Source organism: Mesitornis unicolor, unplaced genomic scaffold (genome assembly GCF_000695765.1).
Source record: "Mesitornis unicolor isolate BGI_N332 unplaced genomic scaffold, ASM69576v1 scaffold26248, whole genome shotgun sequence".
NCBI lineage: Eukaryota > Metazoa > Chordata > Aves > Mesitornithiformes > Mesitornithidae > Mesitornis > Mesitornis unicolor.
In genome coordinates this window covers 30,420-55,140 of record NW_010200179.1, presented here as the reverse complement: position 1 = coordinate 55,140, position 24,721 = coordinate 30,420, and the positions used below count along the sequence as shown (strand labels likewise).

General features: G+C 35.8%; 1 protein-coding gene across 1 annotated transcript in view; it reads right to left on the bottom strand.

Annotated features, from left to right (window-relative positions):
- Window positions 1-213: 213 nt before the first annotated feature.
- MARCH6 (membrane-associated ring finger (C3HC4) 6, E3 ubiquitin protein ligase) overlaps window positions 214-24,721 on the bottom strand; it is a 50,229-nt gene continuing 25,721 nt past the window's right edge. Inside the window, exons 10-25 of the mRNA XM_010189663.1 lie at window positions 24,297-24,355; window positions 23,605-23,685; window positions 22,414-22,482; window positions 22,219-22,293; window positions 21,268-21,402; window positions 20,641-20,760; window positions 18,389-18,489; window positions 17,545-17,682; window positions 15,506-15,707; window positions 11,162-11,231; window positions 9,808-10,004; window positions 8,310-8,444; window positions 6,140-6,229; window positions 4,611-4,743; window positions 3,477-3,612; window positions 214-921 (exon numbers count right to left, since the gene is read on the bottom strand). Coding sequence (XP_010187965.1) covers window positions 831-921; window positions 3,477-3,612; window positions 4,611-4,743; window positions 6,140-6,229; window positions 8,310-8,444; window positions 9,808-10,004; window positions 11,162-11,231; window positions 15,506-15,707; window positions 17,545-17,682; window positions 18,389-18,489; window positions 20,641-20,760; window positions 21,268-21,402; window positions 22,219-22,293; window positions 22,414-22,482; window positions 23,605-23,685; window positions 24,297-24,355 — 1,832 coding nt within the window. The 3' untranslated portion in view covers window positions 214-830. The remainder of the gene's footprint in view (window positions 922-3,476; window positions 3,613-4,610; window positions 4,744-6,139; window positions 6,230-8,309; window positions 8,445-9,807; window positions 10,005-11,161; window positions 11,232-15,505; window positions 15,708-17,544; window positions 17,683-18,388; window positions 18,490-20,640; window positions 20,761-21,267; window positions 21,403-22,218; window positions 22,294-22,413; window positions 22,483-23,604; window positions 23,686-24,296; window positions 24,356-24,721) is intronic.

Sequence of the window (24,721 nt, the reverse complement as noted above, 5' to 3'; positions counted from 1 at the left end):
ACCTATCTAATTTCCCTTGGTACCTTTAAATGCTTCTATCACCTAGCCTTAGTAAATTTTTTACTTACTGTTTCAGCTCAGAAAATCCTGATTCCCAAAGCCAACTACCACCCAACAGAAAAATCCAGCTGAGCCTCAACAAGTACATCTGAATTCTCAGAAGAAGAAATATTTTCTTGATTTAACAGCAACTGTACAACATTACAAACTCAAGACACATGAAAAACGATCAGGCAATAGAAAATGTACAACAGCTTTGGTGTTATACAAAATAATAAAAAAGACTTGACAGCAAGATACATAGTTCATTATGTTCTCACCACAGCCACTTCATTGCTGACTGTAAGACAGTTATTTATTTTTTATATTCTCTGTGTGGCCTTTCCGCTCATGAAAAATCATACTATATAACTACAGTAAGAACTGTTATGAACACCATAAAGTAAGCTCCAAATTTTATAAAAACATCTTGCCTCTTTGCACTATTGCTTTGTGGCACATTGTCAACAGAACAGCAGTCCAAAATAAAGTGACAACTAGATTTAATAAATTAATATACTTTTTTCAAGATGTACAATCCACATTCTTTTTAATCCAAGGTTTTAGGGTGTCAGGATACTTCTATTTACACATATACAGACCTCAGACAGCATTGATAACATCAGAAAATGCAGATAAGGAACTGAGCCTTAACTGCTATCCAGATGCCACTAGCAAGCCAAAACACTGCTGAGAGTATTATTGAGAGAGATACCCAAAGACTGAAGAAGAGTCTATGAAAAAAGGGCATGTAAAGGCAAAGGGAAGGTCAAGATCTTTAGTATGACCATCTATTCTTGTGAAGACTGAGGTGGAGTTGTTGGTGTGCCTTGTTTTCCAGACTTCCGTTCATAATTCACAAGTCGTTGCCCAACAAGGTACCTGGGATTATAGTAAAAACAGTGACAAGTTAACAAAATTATTACAATTCTGTAGCACAAATCCACTCTATCTCTCTTCAATAGAAGTTATTCTACAAGTGCTCCCTCCCCCTTTAATGGTCTTTAATCATCCTCCTCGTTTTTTCCTCAACATTCAGTCATTTCATAATGGAATACAGACACTGTCTGTTTGTGTTTACAGCCTTAACTTCAGCAGTCATACAATTCAGACACATATAAGCTGAATGAAGATATGAAATATAGAGTGAATTTGCATTATATATATAGACCCAGTCCATTTGCCAGATGATACTTTTAAGAGCATCTTTGCAGTGTCTGTTTGAGCCACTGCCACTTGAACACCTGGAACAACTCCTATATAAAACCAAATGAGTGCTAATGAGTTTCTAAGTCCAAAATGCAGGACATGCACTAGGTAAGAGCAAGAGAGGCTCAGCTCATATATCCAATGGAAAACACCCTGGTGGAAAAGAGTATGTTGTAAAGGAAGAACTTTTATTGCAGCTCAATCTTTCTTAAAGGGAGAGAAAAGATGCTAATGCTACTCCGTGTCAGGCCTAAGGGCTGTGAGATTCCTTTATTTAAATTGTTTCACCATCTCATCAGCTTAGCAGTTTTGATACTTTTCACATTATTCCTTACTTCCGCTATACCACTGTTTCACGCGTCTACCTTTTGCCATCTAAATTCCTTTCCATGCTTCCTATTTGTACACTGGTTCTACATGTAGAAGAGCCTTGTAAATTCTTCCCCTGAAACCTGCCATTTCCTTTAGAAACCTTCTCAGCACCGCTGCTTTTCTCACAGTACCATAATCAATCAATCATAACATATTTCTTGTACATTTCAGAATGTCACAAAAACTTGTATATGGTTTTGAAATTTGTTACATGAAAGATTTAATTAAGCATATTTCTAAACTATATATCTCTACTGACTAGCATGACTATGTTTGCTTACTTCCTGAAATGAGATCATTCTCTTAAGGTGTACAAACTTCTTGTCTACAAGAATGGTTATAACACTTAATATTAAAATAATTTTCACTTAGTTAAATTTTCACAGCTTTGTATACTGAATCACAGAATATTAGGAGTTGCAAGGGACCTCAAAAGCTCATCCAGTCCAATCCCCCTGCCGGAGCAGGAACACCTAGACGAGGTTACACAGGAAGGCGTCCAGGCGGGTTTTGAATGTCTCCAGAGAAGGAGACTCCACCACCTTTCTGGGCAGCCTGGTCCAGTGCTCTGTCACCCTCACTGAGAAGAAGTTTCTTCTCAAATTTAAGTGGAACCTCCTGTGTTCCAGCTTGTGTCCGTTACCCCTTGTCTTATCATTGTTTGTCACCGAGAAGAGCCTGGCTCCATCCTCGTGACACTCACCCTTCATTTATTTATAAACATGAATGAGGTCTCCCCTCAGTCTCCTCTTCTGCAAGCTAAAGAGCCCCAGCTCCCTCAGCCGCTCCTCAAAAGGGAGATGCTCCACTCCCTTGATCATCTTTGTAGCCCTACGCTGGACTCTCTCCAGCAGTTCCCTGTCCTTCTTGAACTGAGGGGCCCAGAACTGGATGCAATATTCCAGATGCGGTCTCACCAGGGCATAAAAAGTGCTAAAATATAAACTGATCTGCTAAGAGTTTAATTTTAGTTACAACTCCCTTTATGTTTCTAGATACCATTAATTTCACATTTACACCAAACACTTAATGTATCAGTCGCTTCCTAACACTCAAACTTCAAGTAAGTTTATTTAGGTTTGACTTCTTTTGTAGTCAGTGGAAACTGTTCTAAAGTAACTCAGAACACAAACACAATAACCTCCTTTATTCCTTTGCTACACAAAAGTAGCCTAGGAACACTAGAGTCCCAGACTTCTTTTTCTAAATAACCAACACATGAGGTAATTAGGTTAACACAAAAAATAAGGCAATAAGGATAATGCAAAAAAAGCTTAGAAACAAAGCAGGATAACAAGAAAAAACAGTGGGAAAATTAATATTTTATCACACATCTCAGTAATACAGAGTAATAACTACTGAAAACATCAGAAAATACTACAAATTTTCATAAGGACAAACTATCAAATCAACTGAATGTTCTTTGACAGGATCATTGGACTAACAAGTAGAAAGAGTAAGAAAAATAGTTATGCGGAAAAGACTGGAGAAATGGTTTTCTAACCATTGAGACATGATTTTACTTCCAGATACATCATAATTACTACACTCACTTGTCCTTCAAGACTACAGAGGGGGAGACAAACAAGCAATCAGCTTCATCTGTGGTAAAACACATCCAAGTTAGACACAGGGGAGTGTCTTCCATTTATAAGGAGTCTATTCCCATGCGTATCTACCTGAACCACAGATACAACATTTGCCACCAACAGTTTTGGTCTGCCTCAGAGGGTCATTTGTCTAGAAAGCTTCTTAAAGTCCCTTTAGCCCTAAGTATCTACAACACCTGAATTCAATCTGAAGTTATTATCAGAATTTAAAGTGAAATAAATAAAAAACCTCCGCTATATACTTACTTGTCATTTTTAATATGTTCATAAAGGCGCTTGAACTGGCGGACTTGGAAGGAGAGAATTCCCATCAAAACCACCACCATAAGCAGAAAAGGATAAATCCGTCGCTGAACTAGGTTTTGCATTTCAGCGGTAACTCCTACAAAACAAGACACAACCCTCACATAATCAATCTAACATCACTGAAGTAACTTGTGCATTTCTGCTTCTGTACCTGCTACTATGCTTCTGTTACATGGTAACTTTGGTAGAGGGGCTGGGAAATAAATAACACATCCAGAGATCCAACCTGACAACTGCTCTTTTTCATCTGAAACATTCAAGCTGAAAGTTTTCCATTAACACAGTGAAAATCCACAGAAAAAAAATATTAGGCTTATGAGCTCCTCTTGCTTATTGATCTCTGTGTACCTCATATCAGAAAAAGTTGGTACTGCAAAAGTCTGCATTCAAGTCAGAGGTTAAAGAATAAAAGGGGACTTCTTGAACATGTTGATAACATCAAAATTAACTAATAAAAAGACAAAAAAAAAAAGCACAGCTACCCTGCTGCTAATACAATTATTTGCCTCCATTATAAGGAGATATGACAGTCTGGAAAAAAAAAAATCCACAAAAAAAACCCAAAACCAACCAAAAAACAAACTCTGTTTACAACTCGCATTTTATTTTAATATCGAATGAAAACCTCAAAACAAAACCATATTTTCACTTGTTCTAAGCTTCCGTAAGGGTCTGACGCGTGAGAAAAGATGTCCTCAGCTCAGTATAGCTCTTATAGTGAGGCTACAATTAAATGCTGATTGTCCAAAGAAGAAATTAATTAACCCTTTCCCAAACTAGCTAGATACCTACATTTCTGCTCTTTCTGTATGGGACTATACAGTTCCATACTCTTGATGTATTATGCACTTACTTTACTAAAAAGCCAGTTAGAATAACGTATTGCATTTTTCAAAAATCTCCAAGCTTTTAAGATGACACAGCAATTCTTAAGCTTTTACATTTGCTGGCAGAATAGTGGTAGGGTTTTGTTTTGCTTTAAAAACGCTATAGCTTGAAGTTTTATTTCCACTGATAGATTTACACTGCTCTAAACCATCAGATGATAAACAGGTATTCTGAAAGTATACATACCTAATAAAGGTACAACACCAGAAGCTATGATGTACGGTACACACAGGGAAAGTAACAGGACAGAGATTACGGGTGCTGCCAGTTTACGGATTATGAAATGTAAATCAATATTACGAATTCCGTTTGCGTATACCTAAGAAGAACAAGTTAGAAGTAGAATGGATCAATCAAGAAAGTCATGCTTTGTGCTTACAGTATTAATTACAAGGTTTTACACAATTCTTACACAATACAACACAACTCAAATGAAACCATATGATGGCCACAGTCAAAGAAGGAAAAACTCTGTGCCAATCTACATCATGAGGGTTCCAGGAAATAATTTAAATAGTGCCCAGGACAACAACTTAATCTGGAATAGTGTTGTGATTTGGTTGCAGGAGTGCAAGAGACCAACTGAAAGATCATTAATAGAGCTGTGGATGGTGGGTTTGTGGGTGACCTGGGAATGCTTTGTGCTAACTTGCTGAAAGAGGATCCTGTGTATGCCAATAGAACAAATCTATCAAATTTGGTAATACAGGCAGAAGGTAGGATTTTTTTTTTTTTTTGTACTTAGTTGTGCAGGTCAGAGCCTCTGCATGTGGAGTCTGTGTCTGAAGATAGGCCCTCAAAATTCTTGAGGGGCTAAGGTCTCAACATGACTTGACTTCATCATGGGAAAAGACCAATTTCAAATGGCTACCACATACAGCTGGACAACGGCCTCTGTCCCACAGCCTGGATGAAACTGTTTCCAAGGACAGCTCAGTAGAGTGCACGTATAACAAAAAGGCCCAGGGAGAGCATTCAAAATGAAAGAGAGCCGTGGTATGAACCATAAGTTACCCACAGAACTAAGACTTCTCCAGTGTAACACCTGAAGTAATCAGCAAAAGGTTTAATAACCAAGACTATGTGCTAGACTTATCCAGGAGAGACACCTTTTGTACAGAGGTCAGGACATGCACCACAGCCATTACACGTAGCGCAGGATTGAAAAGTTAAATTCTGATGAACAATTCAGATTCTTCTTTGAGATGACAAGCACAGAACTTAAGGGTTATAATCAAGAAAAAACCACTTCTGCCAGAGAAAGCAAAAGGCTAAGTGACTCAGAACTGCTCAAAGTCTTCTGTCTTGCTTAATAATCAAAGGGGAATGGAAATGCTGTCTTTCATATGCACTCATCTATGAATGAGGGAATCTCTACAGCTCTGAAGAAGGCAGAAATTCTCTGTTCTTGAGTGGCAGTATAAATTCATCTGAAGAAATAATGTTTCAATGAAATACAAACCTGATAAAATTGCATATATTTATACACAGCATTTTATTGATTGCAAATTTCTGAAATTTAGTTTTGTTTTATTTTTAAATGTACTTTAATGGATTAGGCTATACAATTTAAAAGGATTCTACATGACGTCTTGACTTTTATTCAGTTACTCAAATTACTCCATTACTACAACAGTAACTATATTTTCTGAATCACAGAGTCAGGAAACACTGAAAATATATTATACAAATAATATAGGACAATTTTTTCCTACCTGTTCAATAACAGTTTTCAGCCACCACTGGGGACCCATCAGTGTTATGGCAGCAATTATTTTGGCATGCAGAACTCCAAGAGCCCAGTCCTAATTTTGGAAAGATGGACTGTTAGCATTAATGTATTTTTAAATAGTTTGACAATCAAAAGCTTTTAGAGCAACTTGTTAACATTACTTATAAGTGAAAAGATAAGCACTTTTCTATTTACTTGGGACATTGTTTACAAAATGTGACATCTTCTACAAACTCCTAAGAAAAAGAGGATGCTCTCAAGCTTCACTGACATCTGTAAAATACTCAGCTCCCTGGAACCATGAAAGTCAGCTACTACTATAAAACCAAAGGTAAGCCCAAAAGAAAAGCATTACATTTACTTAAAGCAACAGAGTAACATTCTGGTACACACTAATTAACACTGATAACATTTACCTAGAAATACCTTATTTTGATCCCTTTAAGACAGAAGAGAAATAAGATACAAAGATGCTCACATAGGTCAGGAAACAAGTTGCTTGCATTTTTTCCTTCTTTTAAATTTTAATTGTTCATGAAGCCCTACCCGATGTGAGAAAAGCTAAACAAAGCAAGGCAATGCTCTTCACAAAAGAGCATCATATTATTTGGAGGAAAAATTATGCTTTAACATATATCGCAATTATTATGGCATGGAATTAAAAAAACGCACAGGCTTTTAGTAAACACTGCACATCATGAGTTGATTCTTTCTGGATTACAGATATTTGTAACAGATTCTTCAGTAAAACCCACCAAAAATAGAATGCAAAGTCTAGGTTGACAAGGCAGAACAAACAGCTACAGAACTGGTAGCTGCTTAAGTAACTTAAACTGCTGGGGAAATACATGTTCTTTAACTGATTATTTTAAAAGACAGCTTTTGTTAATGTCTGTTACTCCAGGTATGTTCAAAAATTTAAAAAAACTTACTACAAAAAAAGTCAGTGTTAAAGCAGCTTTGTGTTTGCTCAAGCATGTAACCTTTGTATAACTACTTTTTTGTGAAAAAAGGAATTTATTCTCAATTTCAGTAGCTCCTTGTTAACTTAGAAGAATTCTCAAATCCCTCTAATCTAGTATTTTGAGGAAGCTCTGCCACAGGAAAATAAAATTACTCAGTGTATTTAATTCCAAACTTTTAAAGAACTAATATACAAAATTTAAGAATTTTTAGAGTCTCCAGCACTACAAATTCTTTCCAAAACTGGGAACTGTGATCATCTACCACTGCAATCATATCATGTCCTGACTCATTAGTAATTTCCTTAAACAAACACCTCCAAAGTAGTATACCCAAGTATTACCCAAGTAAAATTCTTGTTTGTATTATGGCTTTGAAACATTTGGATACTGAAAGTAAATTAAAGCTTTTATGTGGACAGCTTAGAAAAATCACTGTCCCTGAACTCTTTCTTGTTATTTAGTAATATGCCTTCTAGATCTTTTGAGTTATGATTCCCTTGGGGTTTCTTTGAGTTGCAAGTTCTTTCATAATTCAGCCTAGGTGATATAAGCTTTTGTCACTCTACCTTCATTTCTTCCACCAACTTGCAGGAAAAAAGCTTGCACTCCCTTAACCTGTGAGACCTGACTGAAGAAAAACAAAACACTACTACTGCAGATATATTAATGGTTTGACATCTCAACCTAAACCCAGAACGATCCTAAAGCATATCAAAATTTCATTCATAGTGTGTATCATCACTGAATCAAAACCTTGTATAGAAAAAAGATCAGCTGAAGGTGTTGCTGCATAACTATAGGCAGAAAGCTTTCCAGAAAGGTCAGACAGAGTATGTACACCTGTGCATAAAGCTATACATACAAAGCTGTACATACAGCTATACTAACATCTATACTTTACAATTATGCTACTGAAAAAAAGTGTCTATCTGACCTTTGCACTTAAATGCTAAGATCTTCTGATGTCTTCTCAGAGAGTTCAGCTTTTCATACTTAATTTTCCTAAGCATATTCTTTTGGTTTAAATAATTCTCACATCCAGACTGGCTGTCTTTTCTCTGCCACACAGAAACATACTTATGGGAAATGCTCTGAAGCACTGAGTGAACATGAAACAAGAACTCCCATACCCCTTACATCTAAGTAAAGAAATATATCAACAGCAGAAAAAGAATGGGAGCAACTGACCTGCCAAGGATAGAAGAGAGGTGTTTGATCCAAAGGAACTCTCAAAGGTGCAACGATGACCAGTTCAAACAGCAGACCGAGTAAAAGTGGAACCACACCGGCTAGCAGTATAGCCACTATTAATGTCTTCATTATCTAAAAAGCCCAAGGCATCTAATTAATAGGTTTATCAGAGGATTCTTTTTGTTTAAACTTCAAAACGTAACTTAAAATAAACAAACTGATAAGGCTGGATAAAAAACTACACAAACCTTTAATTCATGCATATACACCTCTAAAAATAATTTTTATTACATACATAGTTTTCAAGATTGGGTCCTATTCAATGCCCTCTCCAGAAAAATGCATGACTGTGCCTACTGATGTCCATATAGTTTTAAATAATAAAATCACCTTTGACCGTTATCAGTAGGGAATACTATCTGACAGCACTTCATTACGTTGTCTATTACTGTAGGCTCAAAAATTAGAGAAGAATCTTTCCAGAACTGTTGATTTTTCTCCACTGAAAGCCAAACCTTTTAAATTCACTCATTACAGAATATTTCTGACTTAAAAATGAAAGACTCAGAATACTATGCTTGAATTTTTCTTTATTTTAGAATTCTTTCTATTTATAGGCATAATCCTAAAATCAGATACAAAAATGGTCTGGCATAATTAACATGATCAGAAGGGACAAAGGACAAGTAGAATGTTGCATTTTATCTCTGAATTTTCTTGAATAAGCTTAAGATTTCCTAAATGAAAATGATGGATATTTGGGAAATGTGGTAATACATTAAATATGTACTTACACTGCTCTTCTTTCTGTGATAGTCCAATAATCACACAAGCGTGTCTATCACAAGATACCATTTATGCTATGAATGTTTAAAATTACCATACTTAGGCAAGAAATCAACTATAGAAATCCTCAAAACCAAAACCAAGATAAAAAGGTGAGACATAAATTTGTTGCCATGGTGAGAATCTAAACTCCTGGTAATTAAAAAGGGTAATTTCTTTAAAAATACTCATTTGAACAACACAAATCTGACAAAAAGATCTCTTTCATAGAGATCTTTCTGAAAGTATGCATGAAGCTACTTCGTAGGGACACATTCATCATCTATCAGCTTTGATTTCTTTTATATTTGATAATGTCAATTTGCTAATTGAGTAACAGTTAAACTTCTGTGTGCACGTGCAAACGTAAATGTATATGAGGACACGTCACATATGGGATGATATAATGCAAGATCCTTCTAAAGAAAAACAGAAAAACATACACACATATATATAAACATATATATACAAACTCATTTAACCTGATTGCTTAACATTGTGCTAAATGGCTTCCAAAAATACAGTTAGCCTATGTAATGGGATTGTAAGCTGCAAAAGCTTCCAAATGGTCTGAAAAGGAAAATCTAATATACATTACAGAGTAAAACCTACAAGCAAAATTGAAATAACCTTTTTCAATAATTCAGTAAAAATTATTCTCAAGACTCACCATGAGAGACCATTCTTTGACCTTCTGAAAGATCACTCTACGACCCTGTGGCATCCAGGCGACCAGCACTGTCACTGCGCGGATAGTCAGCCAGCAGACGTAAAGACCACAAGCAGCTGTGTACAGTTCATGGATTTTGGCAGTCCCCGTCCAAAATGACATTAACCATCGGCCAGCAAATACTGAAAACACAAACACTGTTAAACAGGGTAATGCTTTTTGATGTATTAAGGAAGGATGCCTATTAAAAAAATACTTATCAAATTTATTGTTAAATATCAATGCGCAAACAGTATTTAGCATAAAAGAGTATTTTGATACTATATGCATAAGGCATGAATGTATGAAGCACTATGTAAATCGCTACATAGATGATGCCAAATACATATGTAGAATATTTATTTTTCCCCAAAATTTCATTATACCAGCAACATGATCTAAACTAAACTACTGCAAAACAAAGCACTGAATACTGTACTGTTCATAACTGCAAAGGCAATAATGCATTAGTGCATAAGCATGAACTTACAACTTATGAGCCATGTGTAGTTTCTTTCACTGCCTTATGTAATTTTTTAAGACTTACTGATGGAGTTTCTGAAGCTCTCCAGCAAAGACGGAGAGCTCATTATCTACTTTTCACTTTTTAATAGTGTTTCTATTCACTAGTATTATAGTGGAATTATTTTATGTACTACTATTAAAACCATCACAAAATTTATACCTCTGATCTCAACACATTATTGACTTTAGGATCATTAATATCAGGATGCAAAGATGACATGGTACTACAGTAGCCAGGTTACAAAATTCAAATGAGTTTACATGTTGTAATTTGTACAAAATTATTAAAAAAAAAAACCCTAAAAAGTGGTTCTGATTTGGTTAAAGTACATATTCATAGATAATTGGGAAGGTACATGTGTATCACTTCCAAGTCTCCTACTGACCTGGCATGATGACATCTTCAGAATATTTAATTAAAGAAGATACTGTAGAAGACCTGGCAACAACCTAGGTATCTTCCTTCTCTAAATGGTAAAGGAAGTTCAAGAGTATCAAATCTCTTTTTCTCTCAATACTACTACAGAGACTGTCTCAGCACTTGGAGTCCTGCCCTTAAAGAGAAAATTATTCTCAAAACAAAGGAAACTGCAATCTGTCATTTAAATTCAGGTACTATCTCCATCATTTAGATTTTAGACTATTACAATTTGATGATGTACCTTTAAAAATGAGACAACTTTCCATGTTTTCTCCTTTTCACTTTAAACAATGGTTTCAAAAAATCTGCCATTGTTGAGCATGGCAACATGCTGAGTTGTTTTTAATTGCACTTTTAAAATAGACTTACCTGGTAAGGTAAGGCAGATAAGACTTGCAATCAGTAATGTTATGCACATGAAAACAATCAAAAGAAATATCTGAAAGAAGGAAACCAGAGAAACTGTTTGTAAGTTACTTAACCAAAGCCCAAAAAACATGTAAAAAGATGTATCATCCTAGAAAGGCAGCGAAACTAGAATGTTCAAATACCAACTGACGTTTCACTGTATGACTAAATCAGTGATAAGAAACCTATCCACAGCACATGCAGCACACCAACACTGTTGTGTATTTCTTTTAAGAGTTTGCATCAGTTGTCATAACAGTAAGAATTGACATTTGCATCCAGAATGACTGAACTTCTTTGTTACGCTACATTACTAAATAATCTCTTTACTTCTGCACTGACCAGCACAACTCTCAATTAACCCGGAAAGGTTTGCAGCTCTGTATGCTAGGTAAGAAAGACAGTGGTTTTATAGTAAGGAAAACCATGCTGAGAAAGTTCTTCCAGATGTCCTTGGGTTTATGCAACCAGCAGCTGGCAGCAAAGCTGGTGGCTCCTTAGTCAGGTTTACATCTTATCAGAGAATTCTTACGAACTTGACTTCTTTAAATATTTGAATGTCTCAAGCACCATGTGCTATGACATTCTGCTTCACTAATCATCAAAGCCACACAAGAAGCAAGCTTACTATGGGGAAACTAACACCTGATCATAAACAGACTGCTGAAAGGTAAATCTGTAACACACATTTTCCTTGATATGACTTCTGGGGACAATGTAGATCAGTCTCATCTCTAGGTTAGAATCCTCAGCACTGCTTAAAGGAAGGAAAACTTTGCGATTTTGTAGATGTCAGCCTGCATTAAGAGGGTTGATTCCACAATATCCCACTGCTTGCCAGGTGACAGCTACATACCCTTTTTCTCACAGAATACTCTCTTTAGGGTTAGGGATCCCAAATGACAGAAGAAAACCAGAGTAGCTGACAACTGGATTGCAGGCAAAAAAACCCTTCTCAATGGTGAGGAACACATGGTGTGACTTGCGTGGGACCAATACTGTCTAAATAGTTACTTAGGGAATGCTGGGGAAAGGTCAGACCATGGAGGGAAAAAACAACCCATGAAGGACTAAAGCTGATGGGAAGCTTTTAAACACCATACACAGCTGCTGCTTGGATCAGCGAGCAGAGAAGGTGCAAGAGGAGCAGTAACTCTTGACTTGGCCTTAAGCAATGCACAGGCAGGTAGTCACATGGATCACAGGAGAAGCACTGCCAGGGCCTGCAATATATTCAAACATTAAGATCTTGTGAGGACAGCCCTCCTCTCTCCAAAATACACCACAATAATATTATTTCAAAGAAGTGAACCAGCTAAAATAAGGACATTTATATAAAGAATAATGAAAATAGTAGTCAAAAGTAAAAATGCTTACAGGAGATGTGTTTAGATATACTGAAGTGAAAGTCTGGCACAAACTCACACTACTAATCATAAGACTTACAGAAAAAAATTGGAAATAAATACACAGGGGAAAAAAAACCCAGAAAATGAATGAAGTGAAATTCAGTAGGACAAGCCAAAAGAGATTTTGGGAATATCATACTAAATCTATGAAAAGTAATGATAAATTTATTGTTATAAATAGCTTGTTTTGTTTCTTAAAGCATCAACAATAAAGTCATAAAATATTAAAAACCTCTGAAAAAAGCTTGCTAGAGAGTTTGCAGGCTCAGCTAACAACCATGGATTACGAAAGGAAGGCTAAAGGAAGACAAAGCAGTGGCAGGAAAATTCAACTTATCAGCATTTGTTCTGGAGGGGCTTTAGGATATCCCAAGAGAATTGTTGTTTAAAAGAGGAACAAGTTGGAAGAATTCTCTAGACTGCCTGATAAAACTGGTGATAGGCTTTCATGTAGAATAATTTTTTAAAAATCTGACCTTTTTATTTTCTTTGAGATTACCAGTATGTACTTAATTAAACTAAAAAAAAAATATAAAACCTTTAGTTTTACATGCTTATTTGCAATTGAAATAACATGAAGGATCAGTTCTTATTGTTTGCTCAATCCATATGGACATGATGTGTGAGTTCTAGTGGAAAACATTCATACACAATAAAAAACTGAATATAAACCACCTTCTTCTAGATTCTTGTAAGTTGGTTAAAATGGAAAAAAATGAAAGCATAGAAAAAGTCAGATGTTTACACTGTTTTCTATGGTGGGGGTTTTTTTTGTGGTTTTTTAAATTTTTTTTCTTCTCAAACACTTAAAATCCCAGTTCAGAAAGTAATTAAAATACAGCGTTATTCCACTGTGGAATTCTGTGTGGGACACACATTTTTCATAAGATGAACTTATCCAAGCAGAACCAAGGTAAACATACCACAAACCACAGCTGAAGCACCTGCAGTGATCCTGAATGATTCATTATCTAAATATTTCAGACAAGTGGAATCAGGGACACAAAACTGCATCAGTGTGCTACCATGTGGTTGAGATTGTGCAACTATTTGTTACATCTATTGATGAAAACAATGGGAAAAATAAGTTAAATCAGATTTTCTTTCTATTTCTACATTCCATAGAAGTCTCCAAAGAACAACTTAAAATGTCTAGACGAAGGAAAGCAGATCAGAAAAAAGAGTCTTTGGCAGCTGAATATGAAACTGCTTAGTTATTATCACCGGTTCCAGGTCAGCACTCCAAATTACTGAAAGCTTATACTATGCAATGGTTTGAGAGGAGGAGACTATATCAACACTTTCTTATCCAGAGGCATCCACAAAAATAATAAAAAGCTACACACAGAGGTAGTTCTAGAAATGATTTAATGAGTCCGTAGTTTAACACACCCCTTCCTTGAAAGCAGCATGTCTGCATTACAGTTGTTACGCATTCTCACAGAAAGCGAGAATTCACTGTAATGACCTTCTTAGCAGCCAAACAGGGAACTAATTTCAATTAACCTGTCTGTCACCCCAGAAACTTTGTATGAACATGACTCAGTTTAAGTGAACATGTCACAAATAATGTATTTTCTTTAAAAAGAACACTATGAAGTCTTATCTGAACTTTCAAATGTGTCTAACTAATGCCTTCTGCATACTACCTCAGTTTTCAGCTGGAGCAGTTTCCTGGTCCAGCTCATCGTGTGCATGTTCTAGCACAGGCATTCATGCTAAGAAGGGAAGAAAGGAGCAACTGCCATGGAAAGAAGACTGGCACCACTCTTTTCAGCAGTAAATGCATATTTATAGTAGATTAAATTGTTCTCAGCCAGAGAACGCTTTGACTTCCTGTTATGACCAAACTGAGATAGCAGCAAGTGCTATGAGAGGAGTAAATTAATTCTGCTTCCTTAGCCTTTTTGTCCTTGAGTTACTTCCTCCCAGTGTTTCCTCTACAACAGTGCTGTAAGCTCATACATTCCTGAGGAGAGCCATTTTAGAAGGTAAAAACAGCAGTGGAGGGAATTAACTCTGTCCCTTCTCCCCCAAAAGCCCCAACTTCAAACACCCAGAATTCTGCTCAACAGTTGTGAAATCCTTAAATACTTTCAAATTCACTTTCAGTTCTACTAGATTGAGATTTATAGGAGAAAAAAAAAAGCATTATTTTGTACTTCGTTATGAGAATTCTGGTAGATTCAGACTTTTAAGGAAACTTTAGAAGCAATACTACACTGTTCTAACCTTAGCCATTACTTCCGTTCTTGAGCTACACCTGAAACCATGGTAAATGAGCTGTGTTTAAGTTAGTATTTGATTAATTCAGAGTTCTGCTTACAACAAAACAATTTATCTGGTTTGACCTATGCATTATTCTAGAAAGTTAAGCATTTGGCAACAACATTTCCTTTCTAATTGTAGGGATTGAGAACTTTCAAGTATTCTAACACCTTTCCATGTTTAATACAGATGTGACAGAAGTTCTCAATTTAATTTCTTAATAAAACAAAAATTTAAAATACACTTCAGCTACAAGAACGAAGTACACCCTCTTGAAAGCCACGCCTTGCTAGAGACACTCCTGAACTACCTGTTTGCTTTGGGGGGGTTATTATATTTTTCCCCATTGCTAACTGCTAGGAACATAAGACGTGAACTAATAGATAACACCCGACATGTATGGGATCTATAAATAAAATGGTAATTGATGGTCTTAAGTTGCAGGCTGAATAAAGCTGTATGTGAGAATACCTGTAAGTCCACTTTTTAGAAAGATGCAAACTGTATGAACCACAAAACAACATGACCCAGCACTTGACTTGTGAGAACATGTGGGCCAAATCTTTCTTACAAAAAGATCATACCCATTTTTCAAATGTCTTTCCCTTAATGTGTTAGATATACTTACCCTGAGCGGGAATTTTAAAGGCCTACGATAAGGCTGGAAACCCACAGGTCCTCCTTGTTGAAGTATGGCTTGGTGGGCTGCATGAAGACCTTCTCCTACAACTGGAATGGCATTATTATTGCGAGCATGCTGGTTGTTCGGCTGCTGGTTTGCGTTGTTTTCGTTCTCTTCCTGGTCACCAAGTAGGTAAGAATGGAGATCCCTGGAACAATCAAAATTTCAGTTTTGTTCTGTTTGATATGAATAAGAATCTTACAGAAAGACAGGCCTACTCAGAATGAGTACATGTTGTACAAAACTTATACAGGAATTCTGGCAGAATCTTGATAAAGTAAAACAAACCATTTTCTGATAATGTACTTGATTGTCATCCTAAACACAGAATTTAGACCATTACTACTACTGTGGACGCAGATTAGAACAGTAGCAATACAGTCACAAAGATCACTCATCTGTTTGACTGCTTAAAAACATCACCTGGTATTAAAGTTGTTGTGCATATAAAGGAAAATTGCATAGATATTTCAGTTCCTGTAAGCAGGCAGCTCAACTGACAGCTTTTATTTTACTGCTACTGAGCTCTGTTGGAAACAACTGCCTTCAAATCTAAACCGCACAAGGACAGTATTGTATTCCTATAGATACATTTTTAAGAGTAGTGTTTATTAAATTACTCAAAACCTGCTCACAACTTTTTAAAAACATCTATCCTAAACTGAATCTACTTTGAAATGTATTCCACTGATATTTCCTGCATACATGATGAGCAAATAGCTGAGTCTTATTAAAGAGCCTCCAAACCCAATATGAACATTTAGAAATTAATTTTAATTTTTTAAATTCAGCAGAAATTTATTAGCCGTAAAATGCATGCAGATATTATATTGGCATACAAAGAAAACATTTTTCACATCAGTTTCCTCTGTTTTTCTTGAAAAGCAAAAGATTTTCATCTTTGCTCAACTAAAACTGCAGGAGGTACCTCACAACTGTTCTTAACAGCCACAACAGTGGAGAAAGGAAAGCCATTTCTATCATGATCTCTGAGATTCTCTTCTTGCATAATTCTTAAACGCTATCAAAGCATGGACAAACTAATCCAAAAAATATCCTTCCAAAATGCAAACTAAGATAACAGTGGTGGGGAGAGTATTCTTATGAGAAGCTAAAATAAATATTTTGGTTTGCAATGGAAAATAGGAAGTCTTTAATTTGTTTTCTTAGCATCTCAGACATAACTTAGCAAAGAATACATCTTCATCCTAATAGTGCTGCACTGGCGTGATCCATCATGAGCAAGGCACGGTGGGAGAATGCCAATATACTTTGAAGTTAAATTTCAAACTTTATATAAACAACATCAACCGCAATTTTTTCTTGACTAACTTGGCAAACAACATATGAACAAAAAAAAACCAAAAACCAAAAACCATTTCAAGTGCTAAGAATCTCACTTCGTATAACCATTTACTTTAGCTGACAAAGATATAGTTTTATCCTTCTCTAGAGACCAAACTTTAAACCTTAAAATCCACAATTTAAAGGTATTCACTTCTTCAGCTTAATGGTCTAAATAATTTTGCCTTTTTTTTCCTTCTTATAGTAAGAAATGCAAGATGTGCATGTGAATTTCACTTAGATAACTCATGGAAATGCTCTGCTGATGCCTCTAATTTTTCCATATAATAGGAAGTTAACAAGCTGTTAGTCATACTTCTACAGTTTGTTGGTTTGGTTTTTGTTTGTGTTACTGTGGATTGTTTGTTTTGCTTTGCTTTGTTGTTTTGTTTTTACTACGTGCTGTAACAGTGTACCAAAAGAATTACTTGTCAAAGATTAGCCCAGAAATCGGTACCAACTACTACTTAGAAGAAGGTACTTCCATAAGAAATCACTGTAGAAGTTTTTCATCGCATACTTATCTGTTAAATAGCTATTGAAGCTACTTGTTGGGATAACACTTGAAACCATGCTGCTTTCACACTAAAAGGCTAAGCTGGACACAATGCTCGTAGCTGATTTTGGCTTTCTGTACTTACAGCAAGTATCCAGCAGTAACAGTCCATGCTCGCACAAGGCCTTTCAACCACTGTCTTGTATGTCCTTGTTCTAGCAGAGCTGGAAGCACCACCTGAAGCAAAAGGAGCTCAAGGGAAAGTTCACTTACTGGAGCATCACTAGAAACAACGGGAAGAGCAGGAAATCAAACGTAAGGAACATTCTGACAGTAATCTTTTACATTGAATTGTATTAACATTGCCACGATAAAAAGAAATTGGATGTCAACAGGAACAATTCTTTGGTTTTTGCAGGCGTTTTTCCTTATATACTACTCTGAGCACAGGTTGAGTGCTCATGAGTGTTTAGACACTTAGGCACGTAAGAAATTTAAGAAAAAAATTTGAGTAAGGTTGTATCAGAGAATATGATTTGCTCTTCTATTTGCCTCTATTATTGCTGTTTCAATTATTATTTAGAAACAAAGATACCGCAATCATTAAAAAATGCAGTTACAGATATTCTTTTGTTCTTGAAGCAATGATAATCAGGAATGAATATGAAACAAATATGGTAACAATTTCACTATCAAAAAGTTGCAGGGGAAAGTGTTTCGATGGCATATAAACCCCAAATAGTTATCATTACAGAAGTAGTACAAATTGTCTTTTATTTTTCTTAGTAGCTTTCTATTCGACAAATTGTATGATGTAGCCATGTCCTTTATAATTTTACTTTTCTAGAACAACAAAGTTTAGATTAACTGAAAACAAACAAAACATGCCACACAATGTCACATTATGCTCAAAGAGCAAAACCACACATTTTTCTTAGCTATAGGGAGACTGAAAAAACATCTTTTTTTGTTTCAATTTAAATGCTTACCTGTACAGCATAACATTATATGGAAGAAAGTTTGGCAGGAGATACTTAATAATGCGTATAGGAAGCCAGAGCATGAGCAGTACAATTGATCCAAAAACAATCTGCAACAAGGGAGTTAAACAAGTTAGTGTGAATAGCAGAAACAAGCAAACCTTCTTCCCACCCATCTCTCTGACAAGTTTCCCCTGTGTGATGGGTGAGCCCTGGGTAACAGCCCAACATCGATCCAGCTCCTTGCTCATACCCCTCTCCAGCTGAATGTGGAGAAAACAGAAGGCAGGCAAGAAGACTCGTGGACTGAGATAATGACAGTTTAATAGAGAAAGCGAAAGCTGTGCATGCAAGCAAAACAGAGGCATTCAGTCACTACTTCCCATCAGCAGACAGATAATTGGTGACTTTCTGGAAAGCAGGGCCTCAGCAAAAGTTAACAGTTGCTCAGGAAGATAAACACCATAACCACGAATATCCTCCCTTCCACCTCCTTTCCCACAGCTTTTACTGCTGAGCATTATGTTACATGGTATGAAATACCCATTGGGTCAGTTTGGAACAACTGTCTCAAGTATACCACTCTTCCAACCCCCATGCTTATTTGCTGGAGGGGTGAGGGAGCAGGCCAGAACAGAGTAGGAAAGAAGAAGAGCCTTGATGCTGTGCAAGCATTCTTCAGCCACGGCTAAAACACCTGTACTTCAGCAACATCATTTCAGCCACTAATCCAAAGTGCAGGAGGATATAGGCCACTATGAAGAAAATGAACTCCATCCCAGGCAGACCAGTACACTATGATGCCCAATAGGAGTGCAGTTGAATAAGCACTGACTGGCCAGCTAACAGTATAATATCAGACAGTTCAACTTTCTTCTTCCTCTCCCAGCACTGGGATTACTAATTTTGGATTCCTCTCTATTCTTAGTGGCTGAGTTTTCAAGCACTTGTAGACGCCTCAAAAGATCTTTCAGTTTCTATTTGCTCACATTTTAAATTGGCTGAAAGATCAACATTTAGTAGGGGAGACGATGTGCATCAAGACCATGCACTTTTATAAATCCTGTTTCCTTAAGGAACCATATTAAAAATCAAGTTCATTTTAAACATGTTCTTAAACTTCTTATCAATGCATTAGAGACTAAATTGCAAAAAAGTATGTGTTAACTATGTAAAAGAAAATATCAAACTGCATTCTTCTTGAAACTTAATAGTTTATGTTCTACATAAGAAATTTCTAAAAAATATTGAGAAAGAAACAACTTTGAAAGTATGACTTGTTTTTTGAAATCGTAAGCTGTAAATGATTGCCATTCTGGGCCCCATACTCTAGCAGGAGGCTGGTAAAAGTTCTGAATTAATTAGGTAAGCAAATCAAAAGGTGAAATTCAAGTAACTGCCTGTTCAACACAGTCTGAGAAAACATCTCTAAGACCTTTAGTAATGCAGATCTTTGCTTATATTTTGGGCATTTGCTGTGACACAAAGTTTCAGGCATCTAAAGATTATGATTATCCAAGGAGAAAATACTCTGAAATGTGGACAGGTCAGTTCCTCTCGTGTACTGAAGAGCTCTCTAATAGAGCTAAGATGTCTCTATGAGCTTTCACTGCTCAAAGCACTTCAGGTGTATTAATGCAGTATGTCAAATAATGTTGTTTCTGGTACATCAGTTTTCACAGTTGGTGTGACGTTTATGTCAAAGACAGCCTGAGATCCTTCCCCTGCTGCAAGCTTCAGAGAAGCAAGCAAAAGGAAAAAAGCTTTCATTGTTTTCAATATCTTACAATGCTAATCTGGAAACAAACACCGCTGGCTAGATGAGCGTAATCCAATCCAAAACTTCATTAGAAAGTTACTCTGCCCCTGCTGCACTACTTTAGCTGAATTGGACGCACAATGTTTAGTCCAATAACTAAGAGCATCGTGAAAGAGTTACATGATTTATAATATCCATAATAATAAACACTTGTTTGAATACACTAAGATTCCTGTGATTTTACATAAGGAAAGGATATCATAGAAAAATCTGTTTTGGAAAGGACCTCTAGAGGTAAACTACCCCAGCCACCTGGCTCTGAGCAGACCCAGTTCCATCAGGTTGCTCAGACTCTTATCTTGTTGAGTATCTCAGATGTAGATGCTATTGGCAACCTGTGCCAGTGTCTAATCACCTTCACAGCAAAAATGTTTTTCCTTAAATATGCAATAGCATATATGGTAGCTTTTCAAATAAAGAAATTTTTGAGAAAAGTCCTTACCACTGATAAGATAAATCTCCTGAGATGTCTATAAATGGGCAAGTGAATCATTTCCTGTACAGGATTGAAGTCTGGATCATTCAAATTCCTGAGAAACCATAACACACCAGGCCTCAATACCTGAAGTAGGAAACAGAAAACAATATATGAAAATTATGTTTGTGTCCTTTGTTTTTCATTTTGGATAACACTGCTGCAGTAAATAAGTTTTAAACATAATAGGGGCATTTACTGAAGAAGGTTAAATAAAATAGTACAGAAATAGAACAAAGAAAGCATTATCATAGAGAAGCAGAGAAGCAATAACCGATTACAAGCTTAATTTTCAAGTATTAATCAATATTACACTACTGAAAGGTAATTTAGATTAAGATATTTAGATTAATTTGAAGGCAACACCCATGTTTAAGGGCTCTCTGTAAACTAAAAATCTCTAAGTAAAATATACTTTAAATCATCATTTTCCACTGCAGTAAGTACCAGTGCGGCCTTTTTTACATAAGGCTGAAATCCAATATACACAAACAAAACACAGTGGCACCAATACCCAGATGTGAGAGATTTAACTAACAGTTCAACATGCAAGCTTCTCTATGTTACATACCAATCTTGTTCTTATAGACTTACCTCTCTCAGTAAAAGAATGAAGGATGCAAAATAAAAGACGTAAACCATTCCAACTAACCAGTGCAGAAACATTGTGGTACCCGGGGCAGACTGAAAGCTCAGTTCTCTGTCTTTCAGAGTGGCATCAAACATCTCCTAGAAGGTAAGTAGTGAACAAATATGAATAAAGTTTGGCAAACCTCTACAGTTACTCATTTTATCCTAGTTCATATATACTATCAGGCATTTCATTTAAATGTCTGCCTCTCGCTAACACAAATAACTACAGCATTGAATTAGGGAAAAGGGGAATATTTTACAATAAGAGCAGCAAATAAAGATCAATTTCTGATCAATTTCTTTCTTCTGACAGAAAGAAGAAATCAACTCAAACACTAACATACATACATAACTACATAAGTTATAAATCAGTTCAAATAACATGGAACTGTGATGAAAGCAAATACTTATTTCCCTTAAGTGAAATTCTATTTCTACTAGAGCTGAAAGAAATTATTTTTCTCCATTTTTTTTCCAGGACTGAAAAACCGTCCTTCTCAATTCCAAGCAAACACAGCATGTATCTTATTCAAAATAGAAAAGAGATTGGACAACTATTAAAATATGAAGTCATTAACATTTCACATAAGATGTCTACATAGAGAAGATTATTCACTATACAAGTTTCCCTATAAGTTCCTTATCACAGTGGTCTTTTAAATGCAGTAAAAAGGATTAGATCTTATTATTTTATTAATAGCATGTTAATTTGTATTTATTAACAAAGGAAAACAAAATTAGCATTAAGCAGTACCTAAAAAAACCCTTCTTTCTGGAAACACTACGTTTACAAAAACAGAAGAGTGCTGTCAACCTCATATCAACAACTCTCTCCTCATCAAAACCATTTTTTTTTCTTTACATATAAACTTTGTTAAAGAAAGATTTTATCCCATTTATTTCCATTCTTACCAAAGAGCATATATCCAGCCACCAGCCACAGATGAGAGGAAACACACCAATTTCAACCACCACTAACAAGGAAACCTTTAGGAAAACAAGGAAAAAAGCATATCTCACTAGTTTAACAGAGATTGCTAAGAAATTTGTAATGTAAACTTAAATTGAGAGGGTTTTTTGCTACACACACAAAAAAAATAGAATTACCTTGACAACAATATAGCAAACTCCTAATAGACGACGTGATCGCTGGAACTTAACAAGTGCTGCCAAACCCTGAATAGTTTTGTTAAGAAAATACTACTAAAAAGCACTTTAAAACATAGTTTGATTAATATGAAACACTGTATTATGTAGCTTTTAGAAACAGGAAATTTTATAAAAGACAGAAGTGATAAAGAAAAATATTTTATCAGGGCTCTATTTTCAAAATTGGCTGTGAATCTTAAGTCACAATCTGATGTGCTGGATAACTCCCCCAAACATACATCTAAAATAAATTAACTAATAAACAAACAGTAATACTATCATCCTTCTCAAATTAAGCATCCTTAAGTTTTCGCAATAAATGAACATCTGCCTTTGAAAATACCTACCAACAAGTAAGCAAGATTCAAAACTGAAGGCCTACCTTAAATGGTAGCTTTCCACTTCATGCAGTCTGAAACACATTTTTCTCACGTTTTCAAGAACAGCTGACTGCATATTAGTTTGGGGAGTTCGTTTCATTTTGTTTTCTTTTAGGAGCCAAAACAGCAACATACCAATCAATGGTTTTACCACTGCACATTGGTATAGTTACTTGTGACCAAACCCTTCTAGCTTTCATGACTCTGACATTACTTTATTTTCTCTGTAGTCATGAGGATTATCACCCTGAAAGAAATCCTTGCTGCAAAGTCTCAGTGGTTCAGACATAAAAGAGAAACAAGAAAAATTCACAATAAAGATCTGGCAAGATCAAAAAGATGCTAATAAATTTCCCATTGTACCCTACGTATTTTCATAATCCTATTTATCTTCCTGCTGCAACTATGTAGCCCACAGTAATAGTGTAAGGACAGGAGGGGAAAAACCCAATGGTTTTCCATCTTCTTCCATCTTTTCGCATCTTCTCAGACAGATCTACAAAATTTAGTTGGAGGCCTTCAAACATGCATAAAAGCCCATGATTTTGAGTTGTTAAACATGCTCAAGTGTTCTGAAGAATGCAGCCACACTGTCAACTTTCAAATGTCCAAGAGAACTGAAAAGACCTTTTCTTCTAATTTTACCAGAAGAGCAGAGCAAAATGGTAAATTAATTGCATCTGCAATATGTTTTTGCTGCCTCAAAATATAGCCAGAAAAATGACTCACAGGTAAAATCTGAACCAGGTAACTACTGACAAAAGGATACATGACAAACAATTAGAGTGACTGCTAGCAGAACGTATCCAACTATAGTTGTAATCAGGCCTTCAAAGTGAGATGCTTGAACCTTGAGGGGAGGGAAAAAGGAAAGTTTGTCAGTCTCTTAAAAGATTGCATCATCTCCTCATGTAATTAAGGTAAGTTCCAAATCAAAGCTCTTCAAGAATAAGGAGAGGTTTCTTTAGTTTTTACATATTTGAATAATCTACGAATTTTTTTTGGTATATCAATCATAAGTAGAAAATTATTACATTTACTGGAAAAGTCTAACAACTACTTTCTTCAAATATGAAACAATCTCTATACATGAAACAAAAAGCACCACCTTACACTACTTCCCTACTTCGTAGCTTTCAATACCTATTATAATCAACTACAGAAATTACTTAGTACACAAATTAAAAATGTACATTAGGAACAAGATGTTGTTTAAAAACACTCCAACAGGTGTAATTTTTTTGTAAAAGGGGGAAACCTTACTTGAAATGTAAACACTGGAGGAAGTAGGAAGGAGTGAGAGAATACTTTTAATCAGAATTTAAAAAGGTTTAACAAAAATGAGAGACGCTCCAGATTACTTTTGCGATCACAAATAAAAGTGGAACGATACAACAAAAACACTGTGATTAAATAAATATCAGCAAATTTTACAATTTGAAATTATAAAACAGTACTTACATATTCTTCAAAGCCCAGGCCAACAATGGAAAAGTGACCGATGTGGTACGGACAAAAAGCTGCATAATGTAAGCAGAAAGAAGAAGGGAAAAAAGGCCATGAAAACTGCTACCTGGAGCCTTATTTGCAGAATGTGTGCTGCAGCATGCTAATTATTCCACCTCTCATCAATTTAGTGAAAACAACTAAAAAAACCCCTACTTTCTGCGCACGTATTTCCAAGTGTTATATTTCTACTATTTTACTAACACTGAAAATCAGATTAGAATTCACACTGAAAGACTACAAACAATATAAAACTACACAGAATGAGAGTACAGCCTTTTCCTACTTAGTTCATCTTGCTGTGTGTAAATTAGTTTCATTTCTGTCTTACGTACTAGGGTGGTATCGGTCTCATAGACTGCTGTAGGAACACGTTCTAC